Here is a 16,564-nt window from a genome sequence, read left to right on the forward strand (position 1 = left end):
CACTCTGAGACACGTTCGGGATAATTATTGCCGATCAATCCACGGCTCGATCGATTACGATGTTTGCGCTCCCTATGTGGCTGCCGACCGGCTATAAGCTCACAAATGAGATTTCGAAAGGACCTTATACTCTCGAGTAATACCGTGTACCCTTTTTATTCTTCACATACGATTGGATTTTTCCTAGCATTGTAATTCTTTGCTTTTCGCATGATATATGAATCGCCATGAACTCATTTGTATATCCAAATAAATATACATTATTGAATGAATAATATTGTTTTAAATTCGTATAAAGCTTGAATGTTTTAAAATTTTTCTACTAATGAAAAATTATTAAAAATATTTACATTTTTTTCATAATAATAGAAATAATAAACTTTTGCTATTCAAAAAATTAGTAAGAACTTATACGTAAAATATTAATTATTAAATGCATATTAATTAAAAATTTTCTTTTAGTCTTCATGAACAAGAAGACGAAGATGAATCTACGGAATCCCGAGAGGATCAACAGCAGCAGCAGCACATGACCTCGGTACGGCCGAGTACCACTACTACGACGACCACGACGACCTCACGACCTAGTCAACCTTCAACGACCTCAGCGAACAATGTTTATCAGCAGCATCCCACTGGATACCCTCAGCATTATCAACCACGACCCGCTTTTCCTTCGGTTCAAACCAGCCAATCTAATACTCACTATGACGATAAAAATGGTGGGTATCATCATCAATACATTTTTCACAACGACGAGAGGAATATCAACAATCAAGCAACATCGTATCAGCTATTCAGTAATCAGGGTGTGAGTTCGACGACGCCTACACCTCAGGTTCATCAGCAGGTAAACATGACACTGGAAAGCGTGTGATTTGAATTAAAAAAAAAATGTTGAACAGAAATGCAAATAAACAAATGCAAAAAACGTTTATCCATTTTCTTTGGAAACCCTAAAATATATAGTATTAGTCAATTTTATAAGCTAATCGATACATATTTGATTATATTAATTATAGGTTCGATACAGTTCGACAGCGAATCCACAAGTAATTCGTAATGAACCATCGACAGTAACGCCGCTTCAATATCATGTGCAATCCACATCATCGACGATTCAAACTCTTTTGAATAATAATGCTAACAATCCGTCTATAATCAATCCACTATTTCACAATCATGGAATTGCTAGCACAACCGAACAGTTCAACGTTCACAATAATAATCCACGTGAAATCATAGAATATCAAGACAGTTCTGAAGATGAAGAAGATGAGCGGGATGATAGAAGACCTCTGGAGGCTGTACAATCGACCAATAAAGGAAAGGTGGGTATACTCTTTCATTCATTTAAAATTTGCTCATATTATGTTATAGCAACATTACTGATGTATTTCATTTTAATGTATAGGTCTCAAACCTGTCAATATCTCCAGTTCCGCAACAAGAGAACCGTCAACAAGTGGTTCAGAACAAGAATAATCAAGCTTCGCAGCAGCAGCAACAAAGGATATCCATTAACTATCTACCAACTCCAAGTCCAATTCAAACCACCATCGGTGCTTTTTATCCAACGCAAAGATCAATGTCTCAAAAATCTCAGAAATCAGAAAACAATCAACCCCAGCATATCCATGTCCCACCGCCGCCTTCAATTCCACAATTAAAACCACATCAAATCACCATAAATCTGCCACCACCAGATATTCAGCGAATTGTTCAAAATCCATCCCCGCTTCTGCCATCTCAGTCACGAGTTATCGTTACCGCAAAGGCAAGCGTGAGTGATGAATCTGGAAGACCTTTGAATGCCAGTCAACTTATTACACTTCCACTTCCAACGATTCCATCAAATTATGACGATTACAAAGAAGGTGACGAATCTTTTGATCCATTTTATCGAGATGTTCCTAAGATACGAAATGATCGACGCATAGTGATAAGTAGAAAAGTTGAAACGAATGAAAGAAGCTCAAGAAAAAGGCGCTCAACCGTATACCAAGAGAGCGAAGATAGTTATCCTTCTGAAGAAGTAATTTTCAACGCTGAAATTAAAGATATAAAAGATCTTAAAGCAAATCTTCCAATAATCAAGGCTTTTCTTTTTGGTCTGCCAATTCCAGAAAATTTAAAATCCACCGAAAATGTAACTGATGACGATAATGTTGAAAATGTTGACATGAAAGATATCAATCGGACATTGCCAGTAACAAATAAATCTAGAAAGAATATTGCTAATACGGATTCTATACGCGTAGATTCCAAAATGTTAAAAAATCCTAAAAATATTAGATCTTTGATAAGTCAAATCGAAGAGTATGACGATGAAGACGTAGATGTCCCAGATATCACTGAAAAAGAAGTTCACAGAATAAGAACAGGTACTAGAACTGAAGCTCTGAGGAGCGGTCAAAAAATCAGACAACGAACACCTCCAGCTCTTCACCGTCAGTTAAATTTAACTCCTGTTGTTAATGAACATGATGCTGACGACGCAGAACCAAAAGATACTGTTCAACTATTTTTACGATCTGTTGAGGGTAACAACTCTATATCGAATAATGTGAATTTTTCTGTGCCAATAGAAAATTTAAATTCGTCAAATGAAACATTAGAAGCAATCGATACACCTGACAAAATAAAACAAAAATTATTGCAAACTCGGTCATCTTCGAATTCGAATAAATCAAACAGGCGAAAGACATTGAGAAGTCAATCGGCAGAAGATTCTGAAGAATATGAACCGCGAAGAAATAGTCGCGTTAGCCATCCTAAATCATCTGCATATTATGATGAATATGACGTTAGCGAAAGTATCGAATTAGGCTCAAGACATCGGTCAAATAGATTGAGACAACGGCCAAGTAACAGGAGACGAATTAGTTATAGAGACGACTATATTGATGGCGATAATATTGAGGGTGATGACTATGAAGAAGAAAGCGTCAATTTACATCGTAAAAGTTCATTAAGGAGGGGTCCGCAAGGTAGGCGAGTACCATCTAGGAATCGAAATCGTCATTTTGATTATGAAGATGATGAAGAAGAAGTTGACGAGAAGCCAAAAGTAAGAACGAAAGTTTCGAATTCATCTAGTAGATCCAGAGGCAAAGCTAATACAGAAAGATTTTCAGAAGATATAAGGCATAACATAGAATCAGATAGAAGAAAGAACACGCGAAAACGACCCCTACCAGCGTCAGATGAACTTCCTGGAAAAGACAAGCCGGAATTTATTGACGAAAAAATTTTTGAATCCTCTCTAAAATCTTCGAAAAATTTTAATTCACAGGAAATTGTGCAAGACGAAAAGGCAAATATCAGATCTTCTATAAAAAGTGAACAGCCTAATCGATATCAACAGCAATTTAAGAAACAACATAAAAATTTGAATCGAGATGAGGTATCCGATGAAGAACAAGGAGATGAAATTCAAGATGATTATTTTGATGAAAGAGAGGCATATTTGGACGAATATAACGAGTCACTAGAAGAAATTCCTGATGATTACGCAGACTATCCAATTTCAAGAGAAGTATTAAGTAAAACTAGAGTTCCAAATCGAAGAAACAGAAATAGATTAAATAATGAATCCAAATCAATCTCTCAAGAAAAATCATATCGTCAAGATAAAAGTAGAAAATTTAATGAAAAACCAAGAGTAGAGAAAGAGGATGTAACAGCAAAAATTGAGTCGACTACGTTACTGAGGAATGAAGATTCGGTAACGACGAATATACCATTAGATTACACAATTCCTGAAGGGGAAATGTCTTCACAAGAATATGAAGATTATAATTTACCAAAAACGACGTTGAAGGTTGACGATGCAGATAACTCTGAACTACCTGAATCAGTAAAGTCGACTACAGAAAATATGAGCACAGAAGGTGTATTCAAATTTACTGATGAACTACCACAAACTGAAAAGAAAGAAGTTGTGAAAGATCATGATAAACAAAAAGATACGATACCTGTAAGTTACGAAGATTACGTAGATGATAATTATGAGCCTGAAAGTTATACGGATCCGCAAATTAATAAACTTTTGTCATTATCTGAAAAAACAGAGGAACAAAATAATATGCATGTTGCTAGTACCCGTGACAAATCTAAAGAAGTAGAATCCCGAAATGACAAAAAAGCTAGCGATATTGCTAACAGTAAAATTGAAAATAAAGATGAATATGATGAAGTATACGGAGATAAAATAGAAAGTACTACTGTCTCATTTTCTACAGAAGAATACGATGATTTAGAAACAACAACGGAAACAATACTCACATCTACTACCTCAGTTCCAATTGTAAGTTCTACTATAGTTTCTACGTCGCTGTCATCAGTTAAAACTACCATTACTACTACTCCAAGAACAACTATGAGTACAACTGACTGCACGACCACTAGCACGACGACAACATCCACAACTACAACACCCGCACCGACCACAAGCTTAACTACAACAACAACTACTTCTACAACTCCGATTCCAACAACGACAAGTGCCTTTACCCCAAGAGCTAAGACGACAACTAAATTTTTCAAACCAACTGCTTTTCGAAAAAATTATGCATATAGTTTACCTTCGACATCGCCTAATTCTGTTGTTATCCGACGAGGTCAGCCGTTGTCCGGTCCGAAACCAACTAAACCACCTCCAAGTTATAACGAGTTGGCTCCAAAACCAGTGATTCGAAGACTACCACTGCTATCGAGAACTACAACGACTACGTCAGAAGCCACAATCTTGGAAAGTGAAATCGTTGCACAATTATCAAAATATTTGGTGGAAGAAGTTAGTAAGAATGTTGATGAGAGCAACTATCCACCAAACGTCAACGTGCCTTTGGAAACAGTCACTGCTAATCCAAGTTCTACATCGCCATCAACAGTTCAATCATCCGAGTATATCGATACGACGACAGTAGATAATCTCGAGGATGTGAAAGAAACTATAGAAGCGCAAGAAAAGAATCAGACATTGCAAACAATAGATCAAAAATTTGATAACGAGGTATCCAAACAAAGTTCAAATTCTCAAGATTCGAATAACGTACCACAAACATCAAACGAATCTGTAATGTTCAAGTCGATCGAGGATTCCTCGAAATCGGAAACCATGACGAAAAAAGTTGAAACTACTTCTAAGTTATTGGATATGCAGACTACGACCCTAAGAACCTTCCGGCCATCAGAGCGTCGAAAACTTGAGCTTACTTCCGTAAAATCTCAAATTCATAAGACAAATCAAGGCCCCAAAATGACCGCTGGATTCAATTGTCTTGAAAAGGAAATGTATAGATTTTACGGTGATATGCGAGACTGTCGATTATTCCATTATTGTTCTCCAGGGTTCACAGCGAGGCAAGTCCTGGACTTCCGATTTGTGTGCGAAGAAGGCACAATCTTCGACGAAGAAAGCCAAAGTTGTCGACATGATGTGCCAAATCCCAAGTGCTCAAAAAAGACTTGGTGAAAAGCGTAATTGTTTTTATGTCGAAAAAATAATTTTACGTAACAGCTGGTTTCAATTTTGTTCACAAAATAATTATTGCATTATTTTGCACTCTTGAATACAAAACTTTTGGTTTTGAAACGCTAGTTAAACATTATATTATTTTATAGGTAAACAAATTTATGTATATTTGAGAGTGTGATATGTTTTTGTGAAAAATTGAAACAGCTTTTTAGATTTGTTTAAATTGTACGATTTCTCTTAGAGATATGTATATCCATTATGTAGCTTCTTATTTATATTCATAAGATTTCAATGAGAGATTGAAATAACAACACTAGCCGCATGAAGACATTTTGTTTAGAACTTGCACTGTGACTACAAGCAAACGTTCTGAATTCAAATTTTATAAATTATTTTTGTTTCATTGGTTTTGGTAATTTGTGAATCCCGATGGTTACAAACAGTAGGGTGTAATGTGTCGCACCATGAAATGTTTTTTACTATTAAGCAATGCCATAACATTCTTTTGTAAACGCGTACGTACGTTTTCGCGAAAGACGGATTCACTCTTATTAAAATTAATGAGAAACCTTATTTTACAAGCTAATATCGAGATTTTATTGTTTAATCTCATAAGCAGTTTTCTACAACATTCGTTATTACGATTTATAGTAAACATTACTATTACAAAAGCTTGTTAAAATCGTTTTTATTTTTATTTTAAAAATCAATATATTTTGTTGAGGATTCTTTCTCAACATTTTATTGAATATATTAGAATGAAGATTAGTGCAAAATATTACTATTCTATAAAATATTTTATACAATAAAATATATAAAAGACATACATGACTGTAAAGACGATCCTTGTAGAAAAGGTTCCTTAATCTTGCCCTAGGAATTAAGTGTAATTGTCGTTTAGTAGTTAATCATATAATTTTGGTCGTTTTTTTATGCTCAAACACCTTTAGCATTTTACTTATATCATGCATAGTTTTTGGAGAAGATAACACTAAAATTTGTCTACTATATTCATTTTATAAACTATAATAGTATGAAGTGTACTTACGAAATTATACAAAATCTAATTTATAAGTTTTAGACATGAATTTTTTAATGTACGTATATATTATATTAATTTAATTAAGTTATTTAAACGCTATCCATTTTTTTACTGACGATCATGAAATTCAAATTTCATTCCAAATTAGAACATTACCACGAGTACTTTTTATATTTTTGATGTAGTAATTGCATTTACGTATCTGTTATGCTATTAAAATTAAAGCATTAATTATTGACGCAGCACGAATTACAGATACAAATATTTTTAGTTTCCAACCTTATCAACCATATGTTTGTTTATAATTATATTTTTCTATAAGATTGGTACTTTGAAAACATGCAAAAGTCAACCAAAACTCAACGATATTTTAATAATGAATTATTTAATGTTAAAACATATTTATATCATAATTATAAGTTAATATTGTCATAAATTAAAAAAAAAATAATTTGTAATATTTTGATGTTTAAGATTTTTTGGAATTACATTAGCATGCAAAAATATTTCTTTTAGAATACGTATAGAGATTACGAAGAATATTGCTCAAGATTGTGTGCCTAATATGTTCTAGTGTTAGGATATCATGTAGTATTTTTAATATTGTGTAACATTAGTACACTGTTCAGCCTCTTTGATCGGTTGGCTCTTTGTATATAAACTCGCGCGAGAATTGATGCTTGAAAGTATTTTCGTATTTTGCGAAACTGTATAAATATATTTTATAAGAAACTGTACCATGCTAATAATAATGTTGTATACTCATCATGCAAAGAATTGTTTTTCTATATAGCCTGGCCCAAAATTATGTATTTTATATTCTGGAACGATTATATTTTATTTTTCAACTCTTGGCTCTGCTCTTGTTGAATTACACGCTCAAATGTTCGCACAAAATACTCACACGTCCAAAAAAAAACTGAACGTAGAAACTGAACGTGAAATCCTAAAATCATTATTTTTTCAGATTTCATCTATTTAATAAAAATTGATACGTAAAAAAATATAATTTGAGGTAAGTTCATTTAATTTTTCATTGACGCCATTTCATTAATTTAAAAGGAAACTGTAAAAACGTATTGTTATCGTTTGTGCTCAAAGTTTGTGGCTTTACAAATTTACAATTACAATTACAATTACAAATACAACTTAAATATCGCGGGCTTGAATGTAAGTACAATGGGTTACCACTAGAGGCGTTAGGTACGCTTGCGAACACGCTATATATATTGTGTGGCGCCGGGCGCGTGTTAGTCCGCCACAAGACACGTGTTGCGTGTGTGCGGCTTGAGTATAGTGAATATTAACCTCTATGCAATAGCTGTAATAAATACAAAGTATACAAGGATAAATATAAATGAAAGTTCGGATAAACTAGGTATTAAATTTTCAATTTTGCAACTAAGACTGTTTTCTTTTTCGTTTCTCAGAACTCAAATCTACTAGTTAATACATGAATTGTATACTTTCTACATTTAGAGTTGTTGTCCAAACAAGTGCTAACATTGTTAAAAGTACTAATTACAGATTTCATAAATTGAATAATATATTGCTGCATCAATTAACAGTGAAAATGAGTTCGATCAAAATTGGTACGCATAATGGAACCTTTCACTGCGATGAAGTCCTTGCTTGCTACATGCTGAAACTTCTTCCTGAATACAAAGATGCTACAATTGTAAGGTATAAAAAAATTATTAGAATAAATTTGGTTTCTTATTTCTATTTTAATTACTTTTATGACTAGTTATAAGATAGTGTTCTGATAATGATATTTGTTCTTTGTTATCAGGAGTCGAGATCAATCAATTTTAGACACTTGTGATATCGTTGTTGATGTTGGTGGTAAATATGATGCTGCTACACACCGATATGATCATCATATGAGGTATTTGTAATCGATATTGTATACTGAACAAAAAATAAATAGATTATTACAAGAATATTTATCTGAAATTTTTTATTTTATATTTTATAGAGATTTCACTGAATCAATTAGTACTGTGATAAAAAAGCCAGGCTATGATAGTACCATCAAGCTAAGTAGTGCAGGTTTAATTTATTGTCACTTTGGACATAAAATAATTAAACAATTAGCTCCTGAATTAAATGAAGATGATCTTGAAAGGATATTTAAGAAGGTCTACGAAACTTTTATCAAAGAAATAGATGGAATTGATAATGGAGTTCCAATGTTTGATGGTGAGCCATTGTAAGTTATCAAACTTTTTTTTTACAAGAATGTAAAACAATAACTTGATAAGCTAAAGAAAAATGGTACATGAGTGATCTAAAAATATATTTTAGGTATCGCATATCAACAAATCTATCTGCAAGAGTTTCGAGATTAAATCTTCAATGGAATACAACTCACTTAAATGAAGAAGAGCAATTTAATAAAGCAATGGTTATGGCTGGAGAAGAATTTACTTACTTTATAGAAAACGCAGCACGCACTTGGCTTCCTGCTCGAACATTAGTAAAGGAAGCAATCGAAAATAGATTACAGGTAATGAAATTATATCTTAAGAGAATATTATTGATAAAAAAAAATTATTTTGAAAATCATACAACCATTAAATAATAATGATTTCTTTTATTGAAAATGAAAATTATACAATTATTATTTGAAAATTTTAAAATTATGATTAAATAATTGTTATTGTACAACGAATAGCTTTTGCCACAACAAATTACTAAAGAATAATACAAACGATATTTTTACAGATTGATCCAAGTGGTGAAATCATAGAAATGACCAAAGCAGTTCCATGGAAGGAACACCTTTATAATATTGAAACCGAATTGAACATAGATCCTACGATAAAGTTTATTGTCTTCAAAGATAATACATACAGAGTACAAGGAGTGCCTCAGCAGCTTGGCAGTTATATATGCAGGTAAAAAACACAAATTTTTTATCATGTAGTAAACAATAAATTACTAATTTTGAAATTTAAAAATATTTTTTGATAAGTTTTCCAATATGTTTGATTTTGCATACAAATTTAACCACAGTTTCAATTTTTCAGAATATTTCTACCCGAAAAGTGGTGCGGACTAAGGGATGAAGAATTGACTGCTGAAGCTGGAATTAAAGACTGCGTATTTGTTCACACAACGGGATTCATTGGAGGAAATAAAACTCGAGAGGGTGCATTAGCAATGGCTCGCTATGCCCTAAAACTTGGTCACGATAAAGGAAAATAATAACTTTCAGTGCTAAAGTTTTCTGTAAAAAATAAGTTAAAAAGCTCAATTTTTTTGTTGGACGTCCATATAAAAACACTTCCCGATTACCTGTATACTTAGATTGATTTTTAGTTAGTTTTTACATAGTCGTAAGTGAATGATCAGTCTAAATCTTTCTCGTATTCATCCAGCAGGCAGAATTGATTGAAATCTATATTTAAATAACTAGATACTGTAAAACTAGTCGAAAAAAGTAAAGTACAAAGCGATATTTCTGTAAGAAAAAACGCTTGTGCATTTAATTGCTGTAAATGCAAATTTAGTGAAGCATGTAAAACCAGCATAATATTCTGAGTTATCCAAATGTCATAAATTCAATTGTATAAATAACGAATATTGTTGTGTACTTATCGAGACTATAGTAATTTATTCATGTTAAAGACAAGTATTTTTGTAATTATACTGAAACTAATATACATTTAATATACATTTAGTGATACATTACGATTTGTATTGTATGTCAATATTCATCAACTGAAATAAAATTGTGATATGAGCGAATGCTGATTTGATCATTAAATTCAAAAAACCAGACATTAATGTTAATGTTATGTTTAAAAAGATTAAAAATGCAATACATTTGAGTAAAATCACGTTCAAGTGTTAAATATAATCGCGCAGCTTGTTCTTTTACTTACCGATGCATTTTTTTAATCGGATGATTTTCAGAACGGTCTCTGACTGAGCGAGACGGCTTCCTCCAGGTCAGTATGTTCCACAAAGGCGCGTGGCAGCTGGTGCCTGCTGGTGCAAGGCGTTTCCATCGCAATGATATCTGGCGGTAAAATCGGCTTTATGTTTTATTAGCAATGTTAGCATTTTGTCTGCTTGTCCGGTCCTGGCCATCAGCAGCATTGGTGTCTCGCTGCGATAGTTGTCAATATTGGCGTAGGCTCCTTTTGCAGAAGAATTTCATTACATATGGACCAAGCCCGCTCCAGCCGTTATTTAAACGGCGGTTTCTTCCCTGGAGTTCCGAGCTTTTAAGTCAACGAGTCGCTATAAAACGAGATAAAACATATATATATATATATATAAGCAACATGTTGAGAATCGTCGTTTTTTGTTAATTTGGGGAGATTTTCATTTTATTACACTTAATGAAATTTTCTTTCAGAAAATCCTGACAGGACAAGATTCTTTTCTAGAATTAGCTTAATTATGAAATTCTGATCAGCAAGATTGAAGTTTTAAATAAATTCCTTGATTTGGTCATTGGTGAGACTGCGCTTGTGGAAGATCTCGATAAGACTTTGATGCAGATTGAGGTTGCTTTTGACGCATTCAGATCTGGCCTGATCTACCGCCGAAATTTTGCCTATGCATAGCCAACTAACTATGCTCAGTAAATTTGATGTAGTAAGCGCTACTTACAAGGGAACCATGTAGTAGCTCAGTTACTTGCTGATTGTAGTATAGTGACTCGCTAATTTAACTATTTTGTGACTTCCTTAAAAACTTTCAGTGTTGTCTTTCAGAGTTACGATTGTCAATTTGGATTTGTCCTACTACTATGCAGTGTTCACCCATCGTTAACGATATGGTACACTCCAACTTTATTTGTACATATAATTTTATATTTTTGTTGAAATTCGAGTTTTCGGAATTTCATATGAAATAATGAACGTTCGAGCATATTCTGTTGAGTGTATTTATCAAATGGTTTGAAAAACGGCGTCAATTACGATATCACCCGTAAAATGTCGGAACGTATTAAGCCCTTAATGGAAACTGTTAAAAATGATGTACTTTGAATTTCCGGCCGCACATTTATTGCTTTCTCTTTTATTGCGCGCCGAGGGTTTGGGTCCTACGCAGGGCTATAAACCTATTGCCCCGCCGCCGACGCGGTGGCCGACTCAACGACGACGCTGTCGAAGTCCGAAGGGCCTGAGGTAGGGATAGTCCTTACCACATTTCGGAATATCTAACAACTACAGCGACATGCGCTGGACAGTCAGTCGAGCGACAGCCCTTGCAAGAGTAACTGTGCTTACTTGGTTGTCGTCTCTAGTTTACCTAATATAGTATTTTATTATTCACTTGAGTTAAAATTAATAAATATTTTTTATCTTATTTTTCTGCTAAACCGAATTGCATTTATTTTGCTTAAAGTTTAAGCATATAAATTCAATAGAAACTCCGAATTTACTGAGCAGCATTTTGCTTTTTTTCCGTCGTATAAATATGTTATCTCGGTATTTGACGTGCTGCACATTAGCGCACGTCAGTTTTCATGACAAAAAGCTCCAAGCATGAGATCAAAAAGACTACTTTATCTCCTTAGTGCATACCATACATTTTATGGCACGCCATGGCGTAAACCTCGATTTATGCCACGCGTGCACTTGTTAAATCTAAAATATTGTACGATAACGTCCACACGAGGGTGAAACTACTTTACCGCACTAGTGTCGTAATATACTATTATGACGTATGCATATACAAATAAAAATAAATACAAACAAAGGTTAAAAAAACTTAAAAAACAGAATACTGCAGAGTTTCAATTTCGAAAACGATTCTTTTTCTCTTAGCTCATTTGTTCTAAGGGATGTCATCACGTTGTTCACCATATCGTGAGGTGCTTTTCTGTCCTTGCTTGCCATAAATTATTTCTATACATTCGTGAAAAATATTCTTTTATTAATCATTAAAGAATCTGTAAATTATAAAGGGATAACGTATTATTAAATGAATTGCACAATATTAAACTATTAATACAATAAAGTTTTCGCTGAAAAACTAAGTAGAAAAACTGATATCAGAAAATAATTATGCTCTTTCTTCTTTTCTCTTTCTTTGTATTAGAGAATACTGGCATCCAACACGACGCGAGAGTTTCTGTCACTTTCTCGCTACGCAACACCTAATATGCGATCCAAAAGAAGAGAAAATCGTTCAAAAAGCTTAGCGGAAATCAAGCTTTATGAACAGTGGATCTAATGCGTCGTTTTGATGGTATTTTCTATTACTTATACTTATCTTAGAAAGGTGATGGCCTTTGTTCTGAAGTTGTGTTGTGGAGTAATTAAAACGTAAACGTGATTAAACCATGGTCAACGTACGGATGATTTTAGTACAAAAATTAACTTTATGACGAATTTACAACATTCCTCGTTATAGTATATTTTAAAAATAGTTCTTTTGTAATTATTTTTTTATTCATGGTCACTTATAGGGGTCAATTTTTCAGCAAATATATTTGACATCGTTGCTGTCATTCCATTGAAAGCAGTTACTTCCTGAGCATCGGTGGTATTTTTTAGTGTAAGCATAATAATCCTCTTTAGAAAAGTAATACCAGAAAATTGAAGCCGAAAATGAATTGATTGATTTTAATGAATCGCGAAATGTGATTGGTTAATGACTCTGTAGCTTATATCTAAAAACTTACCATGATTAGTTGTTTTAATGATGCTAAATTTGAAAATTCTACCCCTAAACTTCAAATAACTGGTATTAATTGATTATTTACATATACATGAAATTTTAGCTCTTCACAATTAAAATAATCTTACCTTATTATAATAATAATTTTTTTTAATTAAATCTTTTTAAAAGTCAATAGATTTTATGAAAGCTTTATTGACCAACTTGAGCTTTCCTTTGAACTCATCTACACTCGATACGTAAAATAACTGATTCGAACTATTTGAATTTTGCATCGTGTAGTAAGGACATTTAAAAAAATGAGCTCTCTACTTTCGAGGAAATGAAACTTGGATTTTAAATAAGATTATCTTAAAATAGAATTCGTCTTTTTTAAATTAAAAAAATTGTTACTGAAATTTAATAAATATTTGTTGTAATATAGATAACGGTTTTCATTTGTTCATTGTCCATAACAAATAACTGGTTATATTTTAGTAAATATTTCTTATATTTCGCAAGATGGGTTGTGTAAATTCTAGTAAATATTTCCTAAGTACGATTGTAGTAAATGATTTACTAGAATCAAAAAAAATTTTCGTAGTTTTCCCAAATTTTTTTTTCAGTGTACGCCAGTGGTTACAGCAGTAAATCTACTCTACCAACATTCGTCTGATACCCAGTAATAAGTGATTGCGTTTATAAATTATATACATATAATAATGCTATACGATTATATGCGCGATGCGATGAATGGCTAATGCGACAGTAGCTTGTTTTCTATCGAATAAAACGAGATTTCAAGGAGAATATGCTTTGTAATAGATGTAAAATCCACCTAAAAAACTTTTTTCAGAAGTAGTAACTTTGGCAACAAAAAGACTAATAAAAGTAGTGAAATCTCTAAATATAATAATGTCAAGTAAATGTTTTGTTTCTGCTATACGCAATAATAGTATATTGTACAACTAGGGGGGAAAATTGGCTTTTTCCGTCTCGGGAGCCTACGGCGTCCTCGACTACCACTCGTGCTCAGAACATCACCCGAGTCTCAAAAAGCCACTTTCCCCTTGTTGCACACTGTACTTTTTATAAGTGCACGAATAGGCCACTTATCATGCATATAAAAGGAATGGGAAATTCGAGGACTTTTCAAAGTAAAACAACCCTGGTAGAAAATTGAGCAGCGAAACTGGTGAGCAGACTAGTGACTGGCCAGTACGAAGTACATGTCACTGGCTAAGAACTGCCAAGTATAATTTATACAAATCTATTATACGAATAAAATGGTATAATAAGAAAAATCAAAACATATTTAAAATACATCCATGGAAAGTGGCCTTTTTCGTGCACCTATCATGAAAAATATTTTTTGGGAAAACTAATTTTAACTTTAATTGTGTCTTAGTGAGTATAGCAACAAAAAATAGTATATTGTGCAACTTGGGGGGGGGGGGGGGAAAGGGCGATTTCACCGAGGTAGAAATTGCCCTCCCCCCCTTGTTGCACACTGTACTTTTTTTGACAAGTGCCTGTAAAGACCCGTTTTCATGCATATAGAGTGGTATGTTGCGCATTTTGAGTCGTAAACCACTCTCTTTCAAAAAATATTAATATTTTTCAAAAATTTTCAAAAATTTATAGCCACTTGCCTTTTTTCTGCTTTTCGATGAAATTCTTAAGTGATTTGCAAAGTTTAATACTTCGTTTAACTTTGCGACTTTTTGTATCAGCCTTTCTTGGAGGTAGCTCAGGAACTCCCTTGTCGATTTCGTCGTTGCTATTCTTCGAAGTCAGTGTCTGAAATTTTGGCTCCGAAGCTTTCACTATTGCCTGATTCATAGTAGCTATCTGTTGTTGTGCCGGCTTACTTTGTGACATTCGCTGCTCTTTTATCTGCTTCTGGACGAATTGTCGGCACCAATCCTCCATATCGAACGCAGATGTGCTATCAACTGTTGAAGATTTTAGCTCAGCGAGTTTGTAAACTTTCTGACTAGGTCGCTTTAGTTGTGGTTCATTAGAATCTTCTTGTCGCAGCAGTCAACATCTAAGTGGCTGTTGGAAGAAAAGCTGAAATTCCTGTGAATGCTGGAAGCGCTGCTGCATCTTTTGAGCTTGCTATAACTGGATTAATGGATATTCCTGTGTTCGCTGAACATATTGTGATTGCTGCTCTTTTTGTAGCTGTTGAGACTGTTCTTGTGAATGACGTTGTAGTTGCAACTTCTTGTGAATTTCAGCCAGCGATATGCCAAATGCACTAAGATCTATTAGTATACCCTGAAGTTTATCCAAGGCGGGTGTCAACGAAATAGATGTGTCGGCTGGTAATATGCCAAATGCATCAAGATTGATGGATATATCCCGAAGTTCATCCTGAAGCTTATTTACAGAGAGAGCCATAGAAGTTTGCAGGTACGAAGAGGAAAGACCCCGTACGGCTTTTATAGAATAGATGGATCGTGATCAGACCAGGTCCGGAAATGACAAAACGAGTTACTATTAAGACTAACTTATCTTATAAACTGTACAAGTTGACTAGATCGTAAGGTCTGTCAATACCGGCGGCCACATCGGGACTGACTGCTAATAGCGTCTACAACCTATAAGTAATAAGCTCTCCTCGTGCTGGTCACGTCGTAGTGGTCCGCTAGGTGGAGCGTCAGTCCGTATGTGGTGGTAGGAGGAGTGAGATTCCTCAAGGATGCCGGTGATTGGTTGTCAATGCTGAAGCCGACGAACCGGAGCCCTGGGTTGTCGGCGTTGAAAGGCGTCCTTCGCTGAGCATCCTCGGGTGCCGTTAAATATAGACGATAAGCAGTGGTCTGCTGATGCCAGGTCGACGATCTGAGCTATGCTTGCCTTCTCGAACACGCGACCGCCTAGGGGCCTATGTGATCCTGCGAATACGTATTAAAGTTCTCTGTTCCTTGTACTTTTCATCGACTATTCGGCTAAGGTAGGTAATCTTGACTTCTCAATCTTCATGATAGATGGAGCTGCGGATTTCTTATAGGTTGGTAACGGCATGTATAACCCAATTAGGGCATAAATCCGCATGAATGTCACGCCTATCCGTGGCATAAATAGTCCATTATTGCACGCTACGCTCGGGTGCTAATACACGCCGTGCCGTAATAGACTATTTATGCCACTTGTACCGTAATATACTATTTCTGTATTTTACGTGTTATATATCGTCGCTTCCCTGGTAGAAATTTGACTGATTGAACCAGTCAATATTCTAGCGGCTCGGCAGATTCATTTGGTAGAATCCCGACTAGAAATACTCGAGAAATCTCACCGATAACTCGGATCGACCACTAACGTATATTTTATAACCTTTTGCGCATGCGTTTACTCGTTATTGTTGTAATGAAAAGAAGTTTCAATACTGCTCATGCGTGCACAGT

General features: G+C 34.2%; 2 protein-coding genes across 9 annotated transcripts in view; both read left to right on the forward strand.

Annotated features, from left to right (window-relative positions):
- The window catches only part of LOC100119766 (bromodomain-containing protein DDB_G0280777), a 122,488-nt gene extending 115,190 nt beyond the window's left edge, over positions 1-7,298 (forward strand). For all 5 annotated transcript variants that reach the window (XM_032602319.1, XM_031921077.2, XM_031921079.2 and 2 more), the window contains 3 exons: positions 463-850; positions 1,023-1,331; positions 1,415-7,298. In XM_032602319.1, coding sequence (XP_032458210.1) covers positions 463-850; positions 1,023-1,331; positions 1,415-5,479 — 4,762 coding nt within the window. In that variant the 3' untranslated portion in view covers positions 5,480-7,298. The remainder of the gene's footprint in view (positions 1-462; positions 851-1,022; positions 1,332-1,414) is intronic.
- Positions 7,299-7,778: 480 nt separating this feature from the next.
- On the forward strand, positions 7,779-10,277 carry LOC100118825 (UPF0160 protein MYG1, mitochondrial). Of its 4 annotated transcripts, none has more exons than XM_008214671.4 (7): positions 7,780-7,902; positions 8,004-8,207; positions 8,317-8,412; positions 8,503-8,736; positions 8,832-9,033; positions 9,252-9,424; positions 9,557-10,277. In XM_008214671.4, exons 2-7 carry the CDS (start codon positions 8,098-8,100, stop codon positions 9,732-9,734), a joined length of 993 nt encoding a protein of 330 aa, XP_008212893.1. In that variant the 5' UTR covers positions 7,780-7,902; positions 8,004-8,097; the 3' UTR covers positions 9,735-10,277. The 4 variants fall into 4 exon arrangements, with proteins under 4 accessions (XP_001601011.2, XP_008212893.1, XP_008212892.1 ...); XM_008214670.4 differs by having other exon boundaries at positions 7,782-7,861; positions 7,955-8,207; XM_016988885.2 differs by having other exon boundaries at positions 7,786-7,902; positions 8,052-8,207.
- Positions 10,278-16,564: the final 6,287 nt, after the last annotated feature.

This window comes from Nasonia vitripennis, chromosome 1 (genome assembly GCF_009193385.2).
Source record: "Nasonia vitripennis strain AsymCx chromosome 1, Nvit_psr_1.1, whole genome shotgun sequence".
Taxonomy (NCBI): Eukaryota; Metazoa; Arthropoda; class Insecta; order Hymenoptera; family Pteromalidae; genus Nasonia; species Nasonia vitripennis.